The 13,353-nt window shown below is 43.8% G+C and overlaps 1 protein-coding gene across 2 annotated transcripts; it reads right to left on the reverse strand.

The window, feature by feature from the left end:
* Positions 1–8,136: 8,136 nt before the first annotated feature.
* Positions 8,137–12,743, reverse strand: LOC147187633 (homeobox protein OTX2-like). 2 transcript variants are annotated; one of them, XM_086100995.1, is made up of 4 exons: positions 12,701–12,743; positions 9,920–10,039; positions 9,679–9,830; positions 8,137–8,833 (listed from the first exon to the last, which is right to left on the reverse strand). In XM_086100995.1, the coding sequence occupies exons 2-4, from the start codon at positions 10,014–10,016 to the stop codon at positions 8,186–8,188; spliced, it is 897 nt and encodes a 298-aa protein (XP_085957121.1). In that variant the 5' UTR covers positions 10,017–10,039; positions 12,701–12,743; the 3' UTR covers positions 8,137–8,185. The 2 variants fall into 2 exon arrangements, with proteins under 2 accessions (XP_085957121.1, XP_085957123.1); XM_086100997.1 differs by lacking the exon at positions 12,701–12,743 and having other exon boundaries at positions 9,920–10,201.
* Between the last annotated feature and the right edge of the window lie 610 nt (positions 12,744–13,353).

Consider the following 13,353-nt stretch of genomic DNA (forward strand, 5'->3'; position numbering starts at 1 on the left):
CTTCATTCAATTGTTTTGTTTTACTTTGTGTTTTCTGCTCAACCTAAACAAACCTTTTTTTATTATATGTTGACAGTGACGCCTGTTGACCGCAATGTCTCTCCTGTACGGTAGTCGGCGCTGTCTACCACAAAATGTTGTAATTCGCCTTTTTTACGACAAGACTCGCCCGTGAGCATGATTGATTTTGATTTGAGATTTTTTTTTCTTGATCAACTAAAACCACCGGCAAACTAAGGAGAGGGTAAGAATAACCCTTTCTTGACCTTGAAATGTTCATTCTAAAGTACGTTTCACGTTGCTTTCCTAGCGAGTAACTGTTTAAGGCAGGGGTGTCAAACTCAGTTCCTGGAGGGCCGCTGTCCTGCATGTTTTCCCAAGTCTCCCTGTTGCAGCACACCTGATTCAAGTGAACAGGTTCAATGTCAGGCTTCCGCAGAGCTTGCTGGTGATCTGATCATTTGAATCGGCGGTGTTGCAACAGGGAGACTTGGAAAACACGCTTTATTATACTGCCCTTCCCTTTACCTTGGACGCATTGGCAGTACAGTATGGACAATAAATTGACAAAAGAAAAACAACCCATTTTAATTGTACTAAACTTAATAAAATAACACTGCTCATCATACAAAAAATGTCACTCTCGAAAACCTATATGGAACATAGTGACTTTATTTACAGCCTAAAACAACGCAGAATGAAAGCTGTTGTGTCAACATGGCGTTTATTTCTGAAGTGTGCTTTATTGGGTTAGTTCTAGTCTTGAATTATATTTCTTTGCCCGGAGCCTTGTCTTTACACCTTTTTTGACCGTTTAAGCACTAATAATAATGCACATTGAGTTTTTGAAGTCAGGTAACTTGTTTGCAACTGAGGGTTACAAAAAACATAAACCTTTTTAAAAAAAACACTTTTAGGTCAGGGAGTACTGAGAAAATTTACAAACATGTCAGATGCCTGGTTTGGCCGAAAAATGGAAAAATAAAACCTGCACTTTCGCAGGGATCAATTTTCATCAGTTTTGCAAGGTCTGCAATTTCCCCAAAACTTCCAAGTTGCTCAAACAACACTTTCAGGTCAGGGAGCACCGGGAAACCATCCCAAAACACATCAGGACTCGTGGTGTGGCCCGGAAATAGGGGGGGGGGGGGGGGGGGGAAATGCACTTTCACAGGTTTCTTTTCTCTCTCCTGCACCAACGTCTCTACAACAGCGCGTGCATGTGTGTGACGGCGAAGTGCGTGCTCGCGCTCAATCCCGGCCATCCGGATTAGTGACGTCGGCGTCAGCGCTCACCCTCACCGTTCTGATAAGAGCGCAAATGCCGAAGCCTTCCTGCCGTCTTCTTGCCTTCCCGCTTGCCTGCTGCTCCTCTGCTCCCTGTGCTCAATTTCAGATAGCGCTAATGGAATCTGTCCTGCACGATTGTAATGCAAGCGAGACTCATTCTCCACGGAGCTTGGAGCTGTCAACTTGGCGCGTGTGTTTTGTAAGGGGGGGGGGGGGGGGGAAGCGGGTATGGGGTAGGGTCAAGTGTGTGTGCATGTGTATACTGTATAAATGTATGACAGGCTCCTTCCTTCTTGTCATGTAGCTGTTGCGCAACCTACAGTGGTACCCTCACCTTGTGTTTTGTCATGATTAAGTAGTGAACTTTTTCAGAGTTATGACTTCATTGTTTCCATCCAATGGTGGTGCAAAAGCGGTCTGTCTGTCATTGTTTTCACCAACAAATCAAACCGCCTCAATATCGAGAGCTTCTCTTGGCCTTCTAATTAGAGCACTGGCCTTCCTGTGTGGAGGTTTTAAGTTCTCCCCATGCTTTGGGTAATCAAGTACTCATTGATACTTGGTATCAGTAGCGGCACGTATTAAAGAGGGAATACTTGTACTGGTATCGAAGAGCCTTACTCTTTTTATATGATGGTGTTTTGACTATTTTCGTGCAGCTCTTGAAGAAAATGTTGATGCTTGCTTGAGAAAAGCCGCCAGAGCGGTCCTTCAACGTAATGTTTAGCAAACTGCGCATGCAAAGAAGGAAAGAGCATATGCTTAATCACCGCCGGCGTTTCACAGGAAAAGCTCGAATGGATTAAGTCCACGGAACCGAACATTAGAGAAGTACAGAGTTCATCTCGTAGACAGAAGGGGGAGGAAAAAGGCAAATGGTTATCTACCGGGGTGTAAGAATCAGAGGCTGCAGAGTGTGATACTGACGAGGAAGAAAAGACGCCACATGGTGAGGAAGACGGGGGGCCAATAAAGACAACCAGAAGGTGGGGCCCTGGCAAATTGGCAAAGTCAGGGGTCTGTCCCTGCTTTGCATTTCATTTACATGGCATGGCCCTATCGACCAATCGGATTGGGAGTGCAGCCCATGGCTTAGGAAGCCGAATAAAGACTCCAAATGCCTTCACTGCTCTCATCCTGCTCGCTTATAATACCCTGCCTGCCTCTCTTTTCTCTCTCCCCTCCGTAATACCCTCGCTTGGTGTCTCTGGAAGTAAACCCTGTCCGCTGTGATAGTGGGATGAGCTTGATTGGGAGACATGCGGGGGGGCTTTTCTTAGGGCTGCCACCAATGAAAAAAAATGATAATTGCAGCTCATATACAGAAGGAGCCTGTCACGCGTGTTTCCCAAGATTTTGGATAAAAAGCAAAGTCAAGTGGAAGAAGGTTGTTCCATCTTCGGTTTGTTCGGATTTTGAATCAGTTTTCCATCCCGGATGGTTGTGTGAACCGTGCCCTCCAGGGGGTGGTGTGAGACAGGCGTGTGGATAACATTTCCATACAAAGACACAAAGGAGACTGTCGCAAGTACCCGTATCAATTTCACAAAATTGATTGCATATGTATGTATGAACGAGAATAATTTCAATTATTATTATTATTATTATTATTAATATTGTGCTATTTTTACTGTAAAATTCAACTAGGTGTGTCCATAAACACTTGGAGAGGGCAAAATAGTTATGTCAAGGTGGAAAAAAGGGGGTCTTGGTATGGTGCGATAATAGACATACAGTGTTGGTACCGATAGAAGTAACGTATCAGTATATTCCTAATTCAAGACTTTTATAGGACTAAAGAATGGATCAGTTTGTGTGGGCCTATGGCTCATACTTTCCCCACCCCTGCACTATATCCCAAAAAAAAGTTGTTCCGACAACAATTTCAAACTAGAGAGGTAATTTACTGTCAAACTGTAAACACATCAACTCATTACTACAGTGCTGGAATGTCATATGTTGCATGACGTGAATGACAATGATTAATCACTTGGCCTCCATCATTGTCCTTATTTTCCCTTTTCTTTGCCTCACAGGCGGTCATTCACTCCATTGCCGTTAATCATCAATAACAATACCTGATTTGTCAGGGAGGAGTGTTTACAATGGGATGTAGCCCACCCCCCAGCCCACCCTCTGTCAAACCACCACAGTGTGTCAGTGTGCCACCAATTACCCAGCACAACTTGAATGAGGTCATAACGGGATGGGGTCATTAGCAAAACAAACCCAGCAACCCCGCGGGGGCTTGCAGGGGGGTGCAGGGAGGCATTTTAGAGGGATTGGTGTGGTGAGTGCTCGAGGGGTATGTAGACTGTACTGGTGGAAGGACTCGCTATCTGTCGCTACCGTAATAATACAAGTTGCCAATCAGTCACTCGAGTACATTTCGTGGAGTTGGCCTTTAAGAAGTTTTGATTTACTATGACCTGTAGATGAACCCTGCACTTAGCTTTTTAAGTCTTGGTCTTACTCGCGTAACAAAATTTATTTGACGGTTCAATATGAACTCTTCTTGTGTGTGGTTTTAATCATCTGTTCTCCATGTAGCGCATCAACGAATTCATGCTCATGACGATGCTTCGATCCTATCTGTGCGTCTGTAGGGTAACGTCACATTGACTCGAAATCGCCATCCTCACAAATCCGAATGGAGCCCATTCACAGATATTGACGATGCTATTAGCGAGCCTCGAGGCCCGTCCGGTTTGCGCGCTTGCGTGTCCATATTTGTGTTTGTATACCTCCATTGTGACGCGTGTAATCCGCATGCTCTCTAATCCCGAAGCAGGTGGCCCGGCGTGTGACGGCTGCAGGGGTTGCGTCGAGGGCACACGCTTCCAGTATCACACACACACACACACACACACACACACGCGGACAAGATTGAGCCACATCCACACTCAAGTGCTCGATGTGGTGTTTAGTCTTGTTGCCTGATGTACACCGACCGGGCTGAAGGGGAAACACGCACCGCCGTTACCCGTTACCCTTTGATTCCGCTTATCACCCAAGCCCTGCCCCCTGCACGCCGCCATCTCAAAAAGACACGTTCGCCTCCGGGAGCTGGTGGCGAGGCATCTGTCTACTGTACGATGCCTCCATCTGCCTCTCAGCCAGACACGCTTAACGAGCGGGAAGGAAATTAGCAAGCCTAATAGTAGTTCCCACTCCCAGCTATAGAGGAATACGTGGCGTGGATGAAGCAGGCGAGTGAGCGGCGTTTGTTGACCCGGCCTCACTGTAAGCAACGAGACTCTGAGGCCCCTCCAACTTTGACCTCTACATTGTATGTAGGCGGACGGCATAGTTTGGCGGTTGAGAAGGCAGCGCGACACGCCCGTATGACCTCGGTGAAACCCACTTGAGTGACTCTACCTCCCTTAACTTTGTAATTTTTTTTCGTAACCAGTCGACACGTCAACAAATTCGCAATCTGAGTTAATTTTGGGACACCCATCTCGTTGATGTGACTTTGAGGATTAAATTGATGGAATCTGTTTTTACACCGTGGCGGCCCGGTAGTCCAGTGGTTAGCACGTCGGCTTCACAGTGCAGAGGTGCCGGGTTCGATTCCAGCTCCGGCCTCCCTGTGTGGAGTTTGCATGTTCTCCCCGGGCCTGCGTGGGTTTTCTCCGGGTGCTCCGGTTTCCTCCCACATTCCAAAAACATGCATGGCAGGTTGATTGGAAGCTCTAAATTGTCCCTAGGCGTGAGTGTGGGCGTGGATGGTTGTTCGTCTCTGTGTGCCCTGTGATTGGCTGGCAACTGATTCAGGGTGTCCCCCGCCTACTGCCCGAAGACGGCTGGGATAGGCTCCAGCACCCCCCGCGACCCTAGTGAGGATCAAGCGGTTCGGAAAATGGATGGATGGATGTTTTTACACCATCTACCTGTTGCCCTTTGATAAGGCGATTTATGATGCGCACCCACTCATGGTCAAATTTTGGAAGGACGGGAGTGCTTTGTTGCCCAAACGTTCGTAATCCGAGGTTGTGAACAGAAGGAACCATTAACGAAGCGTTCATTTTATATAAAGAAATAATATAGATATCTCATTTTTTTACATCTTTCGGATTTTTCCTGAATCCTGGAATCCACTTTATAGATATACTGTATAGTGTTGTCTGACGTGTACACTAATATAACCACAATTAGATTGCAAATCCACGGCTGCCGTTTTGTGTCTCGCGCGAGCGTGCGCACTCAACGGCTCGTCTGACTCCGGCACACAAACGCCATTGTCTCGCTCATTCAAATGAGATTCCACGAGTGGAGCAGCAGTGTTGTTGTTCATGTTGTTGTCACAGATGAATAATGTATGGGGCTGCCGTGGTTGATATGTGATAGAATGTAGGACACACGCTTATGCATAACAATAGTCTACAGTTGTGTTCTCACCAGCAAAACTGGCCACTTAGCTCCCACGTTCGCTTTTTAATGCTGTTTGCCGCGCCTCGCCTCTGACAGTTGCTCAGTCGCCCCGGTCTACTTTCACTTCTTTCTTTTGTTTCTGACACAAAAATGAAGTCACGCGCCTGTCACTGCACAGCTGATCTTATAATAATAACAGTCTATATCCCCCCCCCCCCTCCCGTTCTCCCTCCCAATGGGATTTTGAATCAGGAATTGTCCGTTTTAAACGTTTTTCTTGACGCGCCTTTCCTCGCTCCCAGACACGGATTGACCTTTCACTTATGTGACATATTAACTGGGTGTCCTATAGAGGATCATGACTTAGAGAAATAGTGTGCAAAATGTGTGCAAACCTGTCTGATCAATAATTCAGCTAAGTCAGTGAACATCTCGATTAGCCTGTGGCTTCGATCGGAACCCACGAATTGGGAATTAATATATACGTTTAACAAAGACATATTTTGACAAAAAAAAAACACTTTTGGTACAGTAGTAATTCATCCTCATAACTTCATGACTTTTCTCACAATTTGTTTGATTTCAATTTTATTTCATCCTCAACAAAAACATTTAAACTTTTCTACACTATTTTGTTGGGGGTGTCGGGTTTGTTTTTTGAAGACTGGCAGTTAGTGCTACAGTGCTTGATGAGAGTTTAACCGCAACCGTTTTTTTTCCCCCATTTCATCTGAGGTTTAATAAAATAATAAATCTGACCCTTTATTTTTAGGTTGAAATATTGTTTTTCATAAAATCGGCATACATTTTTTGGACCCAATAATTTAGTCACTCGAGTGTGGTGGATGACCATCCATGCCGTCAGGAATCCGGCACGGAATTCCCAGACCCACAGTCAGGTGCATCATCTTGTGAAAGCCTGGCCTCAGGAACCCAAAAAAAAAAAAAAAAACCCAAAAGAAGCTTCCAAGGCTTGCTCTTCTACTTTATTGTTTGCCATGCTCACAAGCGAACAGGGGATTAATAAAGCGCGTCTGGCAGCTCCATATGGCCCCTCTGGTGGCACTTGTGCTTAATTAAAAGCCAATGGATACTCGAGTGGTCTAGGCCTTGTGGGGGTCGTTGGAGGGGGGGGGGGGGGTTCTTCTCTTTTCCTGCTACTTAAGGGCCACTCATGACTTTCTGCTCTCTGTTGCCATTTGGTTATCGCAACCTGTTGAAGTTGATCCAGGATGTTGCGGGGGAGCAAAATATTCTTTTCAGTGACGCAGTGACAGGTACTGGGGCATTTGATTCTGTCTTTGTACGTCCCAAGACTTTTTGTGACTTTTCAATGTGGCCCCAAAACTTTTTCCAAAGGCAGACATGTCACATTTTCATATCTCTGATTGCAGTGATGAGATTTGATTCAAACGTTGCTGCGTTCAAGACCGACTTGTCTTAATATATCCTTGGTGGCTAATTGGAGGTCAAACAGACAACAAAGCCCTCCTCTAGTCCTAATTAGAGTGATACCTCCATGCCTCCACTCCCGTAATCCTGCACGTAGACGGTTCCCTTCCCAAAAAAAATCTTAATCCCTGCAGCAGATGGAAGTGATTTTTTCGATTGATCGTCTCTTGGGTTGATTTGAAAGAGACTGTGGGTCAGAAGTTGAAGGAAATACATCAGTGTTTATAGTCTTGTAATGTTCTGGTGTAATTGTGACTTCTCCTAATATGACTTTTCTGAGAGCATGACTTAAATTGGATAAGATAACCCTTATTTGTCCCACACTGGGGATATTTGCAAATTTGACTTCACCTCAACTTTATTCTCAGAATGTTGTCTTTTATCCAACAATAGTCAGACTTGTAATTTAAGTGACTTATTTCTCATAACTATGTATGACTTTGGTTCTTTGAAGTCGGCAATTTACTTTCTCCTCACTTTGCAATATGTCTTTTCTCATCAATGTGCAACGTTGATAGAGGTCACAAAGCAAAAACAGCAGATATAGGCTTTGTACACATGCAACTTGGCTCATGTTTATTTAAATACAGCGTTACCTGCATATGCATAGTCCCCATTTTAACTGTAATAATTTATCATTGAACCGCTGCTTGCAAAAATAAAAATAAAAATAGCAACAAAAAAGAGGAAATTAATCTAGAAGAACATAGAACAAAACAGAATTGGATAAAAGAGAAAATAGAGGGAAACGTTTGATTGTCTTTTCGTTTTTAAACATATTTGTCATAAATTAAGTAGTGCATCCATGTCAGAAATCTTGCACACGCCAAAACTTTGATCACATTCGGGATGCTTAAGAAGTTTATTAAACTCCCCCACCCCCACCAAAAAGTTCCGTTCTTGTTTGTTATTTTTTTTAATTGTTCCTTCTGCTCGATCAAAGTCTGGAGTGTGAATTCTCAGATGAAAAAAAGGGGTTGGAGAGAAGAGGTAGAAGAGGAGTACCCCCCCCCCCCCCCCGCCCCCTCCGGCCGGCTCGCGCCCGCTCCCCCAGGGCCTGTAAATCAGATCACAAAACCTGGAACTTCCACGCCGCCTGCTGCTCTTTATAATCCAAACAATCGGTGTTGAAATTGAGCTTCCATGAGGACGAAGTTGTCTGGTCCTTATAGTCCATGCAGTCCGCGGTGCCTCCGTAGCCGTACGCGGACGAGGAGAGCGACGACGCCGGGCTCAGGTGGCTGGACACCCCGCCGCCGCCTCCTCCGCTGCTCATCGGGCTCATGGCGGAGCTCAGCTGGTGGTGGTGGTGGTGGTGGTGGTGCATCGGCGAGAGGTATGAGCCGCAGTCCATGCCGGAGAAGTAGGACGGCGAACCCGTGTAGCCCTGGTTGTAGGCAGACGTGGCCTGGGTGTACGTCACCGGGTAGGAGCGCTGCATGCAGGAGGACGCCGAGGAAGCGGACATGGGGTCGGGCAGAGGCGAAATGGAAGCCGGGCTCCAGATGGACACCGGCGTCGCCGCGGTGCTCACGGGCGGCAGAGAGGCGTTGGGGGGCGGCGTGAACTGGCCGCTCGCCCCGCTGTCCGAGCTGGCCTCCCGGACCGGAGAGGGTTTCTTTTTCACCGGCCTGGTGCTGGACGCTTTGCTGGGTGCTCCGCTTTGGGTCTGCTGGGCCTGCTGGCGGTGTTTGGCCCTTCGGTTTTTGAACCATACCTGCGTGAGTGAGAGCCAATCATGCGACTGTGAAACATTGAATCCACACAATATCATGCAACAATTGTATTAAATATAATAAACCCAGTGTGGGACAAATAAAGGATATCTTAATCTTAAACAATATTTTTCGTCAATAGAGGCCAAGACAATTACTTGATCAATTACAGCCTGTCACCCTAAAACGCATTTCAAATGTAACCTATAAATGCTCATTCAATAATAAAAAGCAATCGGTGCATCATTTTTGCACCCACCTAACACTTTAAGCACCAAATAAAAATGTAGATATCTGCCTATATGCAGAAACAAACGAAAGTCAACATTGAACTGTAAAATATGTACCCCAAAATACTCATATAATTATGTTGATTAAAATTCGTTCCGATATATTTTCCGTACATAATTATTTAAAGCTCGTGGAGAAACACCCGTGCAAACATTTAATACCACAACATGTTTGCGTCATAAACATTTGATGCATGATATTTTTCACACATCTAAACCATTTCACCAGTAATTAAATCATTTAAAACCCTGCAAGTGATGCCAAATAGTGCATCTCAATCCATTACAATATCGTCAAGAACTATTTCAGTACTTCAATTCCAAAAGTGAATCTCTAGACAAGATGGAAATATTTCTGATAGTTTGGAAAAATCCAAATTGTACCCTTTCATGAATTTACAATTCACAAGAAATTATTATTATTCTTTTTGATATGAGTGAGGAAATGACCTTCTGAATCGCATCGTCTTGTGTGCACTAGATTTTTTTTCATTGAACATTTGAAAAAAAAATGAACAGAATATACTAGATGAATGAATATTTTTTGGGGGGCTGACCTGCACTCTGGATTCAGGCAGGTTAATCTTGAGGGCCACCTCCTCCCTCATGAAGATGTCCGGGTAGCGCGTCTTGGTGAACAGGTTTTCCAGCACGTCCAGCTGGGCCCTGGTGAAGGTGGTCCTCTCCCGCCTCTGTTTCCGAGGCGTGCCTGCGTGCAAATGTGATGAAACACGTATGAACGAAATCACCCCAAAAAAAATTCCCTTCACTTATTTTCCAAAATAGTTCATGATTTACCTTGGTATCCCACGGTAGGGTGCAGTAGGTCCACCCCAGGGGAGGATAAACTGAGTCCGTTGACCGTGTAAGGGGGCTGTTTCAAGTAGGACATCATTGTGATGGCTGATAACCCGCCCCCTAAAAAAAAAACGTTAAAATTGAACAAAAAGAGTTTCTTACTGCTCTTTTAGTTCCAAGATGATGATAGAGGTGCGGCAAAAGAAGTGAGGGTCTCAAACGTGTGCAGGGGCTCTTAAACGGATAGACCCTTCCCCCTCCCCTCTTTCCCCTCCCCTCCCAGCTGTCTGTCTATCCGTCCCCCCCAAAACATACTCCTCTCTTAAAAACAAAACATTGTCGTTAAAAAATGCACCCCTCCCCCATTCTTTTCCCCTCTTCATCAAGCATTAGCATATATACCCACAGGTTAGGCCGCAGCTAAATGGGCAGTTGATTGGGGGGCCATTTGCAAGGACAAAGCCCACTGTTGACGATAAGTAACGCTGATAATAAGAAGTTGCAAACAAAAGCTGCAAACTGAGATGCGCCATTCAGATACAATGAAGCCCCCCCAACCCCGCCAGCTCCAACACAGTGCGCCCCCCACCCATACTTCCAATTTTTGTGACGTGTTTGCATTAAAAGCTCCGCACATGTCAATGTGACCTAATTACAATACGAAGGATAACTTTGGGGGGGGGGGCAGTCATGAAGAAGCGGGTCTAATTTTGAAATCACATAGACACTCTTAAAGGCAAGTAAACACTCCTGCCTCCGACTCACTTTTAACACCCCCCTCCCCAACTTCGTCCTCATCTCCTAATGAATTGCTCCCGGTAATTAGATTTGGAAGGTGAGACTATCGCAAAGTGTTGATTAGGAGGCGGTACTTAATCTTAATCTAAACAAACAAGGAGATTGAAGGTTTTGTTTTAAACGTGCGCATTACATCGTGGAAGTTTTTCTTCATCAAATAATTACCCTTACGTCATATAATAAAAAAATATACATGCTGTATATATTTTTTAATTGATTACTTATCAGTCTCGTGTGATTGCAGTAATATTTTTAAAGGTTCATAGTCATAAAAGTCTACCTTTGTTGTGATTTTTATACAAATGTTTTGAAACCTGCTCGTGTTTTTTCCATTGCATGCATGCATATGTATACGATGCACACACACACGCACACACACACACACACACACACACACACGTACATAGGTTTGTTGTCAAGTTAATTTTGACAAATGAGAAATTTGTCCTACCTATAGGGCTGCATGAAGTATATGACAAATTAAAGTGCAATCATCAAATACAGAATGACAGGAATCAGAACCTGAGAGTGAGCAATATAAAACACAATGTGCTGTTACAGTATGTTTTCTCGCTTTTTGTGTGTCCTTTATTTTTTAATACAGCCAATAACGGACGCTGCAATCTGTCACTTTTTGTGGGCCCCCACCCAGACTGCACCCCCTGCTCCTCCCTCCACCCCTTAAACCACCGGTTGCTCCACATCCGTTCAATAATAATCATCATAAGTACCGGTCTTTAATTGTCATTGGCAATCAAGAAGAGCTGATTTCTTTTTGGACGAGTTAATCAGAGTGGCACGCGTTGGCCTGATTAGAGGGACGCTGTGCAGGGGGTGGGGTCTCATTGTATGCACAATACACTCGAAGTCTACGAGAACAGCTGAACTTTATTTGCGGTTAATTAGTGCAACTTGAAATGATTGTGGATGTAGCGTGTTGACTCCCTTTTACCTTGAATTTGTCTGTAAACACCTGCGCAAGAACATCAAATTATGTATCCCTGCTCTGTTTTTATTTTCTTTTTAGATGAGTTGTACAGGTTATAAGTCTCATTAAACTTTTGAACTGATTTATCTCTCATAGGAAACTTGGCATTCAAACAGGGGTGTGTCGACTTTTTCTATACTGCATATAGATATATATTGTATATAGTCCGCTTCCCTCATTTTTGCATCAGTACCCTCAGACAAAGATTGGCATTGTGTCGATCACACCAGCTGACTGCCAGACACACATGAACACACACACACACACACACGCACACACACAAAACACCCCCAATATGAACAATAACAACCGACACAACGTTTTTATTTTTTACTATAATTGTTATCAATCTCTTGGCAAATCCTCAAGGATCCTTGATCTAAATGTAATTCGAAAAATAGCCTACTATCATTTTGAATGATAACATAACTAATTTTGCCTTTTTTTTCTTTAAATATCTTTCTCTTGGTTCTGTTGTCATTGTTATTTTATAAATGTGTCTTTATTCTATTTCTATAGCTTATTTGAATTATTTTAAAAATAAAATGTTGTCCAGAATTGATTATATCATTAAAATCTTCTCTGTATTTTTTTTCATAGCATTAATTTACTAAACTTTCCTTTCCACCCTAGTCAAGGCCTACAATCTAACTGATTTTATCACTATAATTAAGTCTTAGTAGCATGAGTAAACATGGTCGACATCCTGGTACATGCATCCAAGTGGTTTTATCTTAACTTGTGCTCCATTAAACACTTGAATGCCTTTTTCACTGGAGGGGCGTCAACATTGCAAAGTTTCCTAAGCAAAAAAAAAAAAAACAACGCCTCCTCAATTAACTCCCAACATGGACTACTACCTTCCTCCTCTTCCCCCACCCTCCTCTTCCTCCGCTCTGCCACCATTTGGGTGAAGCGAGGGGAGTAGGAGCTGGAAGGGGGGGGGGGTGTATCCAACTCTATTCAATTACAGCAAAATAAACTTTTACACTTACCGTAATGCGTTCAAGGGCCTCCCCTCTGGCTGCTCAACTCCAGTTTTAAGCGGATGATACTTGGTGATGCACACCATTTATGCACTCACTAAAAGGAGAGAGAGAGAATCTGAGCGAGCGAGACGGAGAATGAGAGACTTTTAGGAGCCAATAGAAAGCATAGAATAGGACAGAAACATGATGATGCACCATTGATTGCGGTCAATTTATAATACTGAGATTTTGATTAGCGATGGCCTGACAGTTAAGATAATAATGCATTTTTGTGGTTACTATTTTGCTTGTTCACCATCCTACAAAGAGCTGTTTCTAATATTTCGACCATCGTGACTAAATTTACACAAACTCAAGTGTGATTTTAAATACAACAGCAATAATAAAATATATCATGTAGCTTTACTGTGAATTGTAGCGTTTTTTTTTACTTTATTAAAAAAAATCTTTGACTATTAAAATAGTTGCATGTCACTAGTGGATTTTTTTTACAGCGCTAAAGTGACAGCCCATTTACCATTCCCATCATTTCCCCCAGATCCTCCATCCCACCCTGCATCTCTTCTTCAGAGGCCGAAAAATTCTCCTCATAAACACTAATAATTGACTTCTCATACCATTACATACTAGAAAACAATTTTACATAGAAATTTTGTACA

This window comes from Hippocampus guttulatus, chromosome 20 (assembly GCF_054856545.1).
Source record: "Hippocampus guttulatus isolate MCC_2025c chromosome 20, RoL_Hgut_1.0, whole genome shotgun sequence".
NCBI classification, from domain to species: Eukaryota; Metazoa; Chordata; class Actinopteri; order Syngnathiformes; family Syngnathidae; genus Hippocampus; species Hippocampus guttulatus.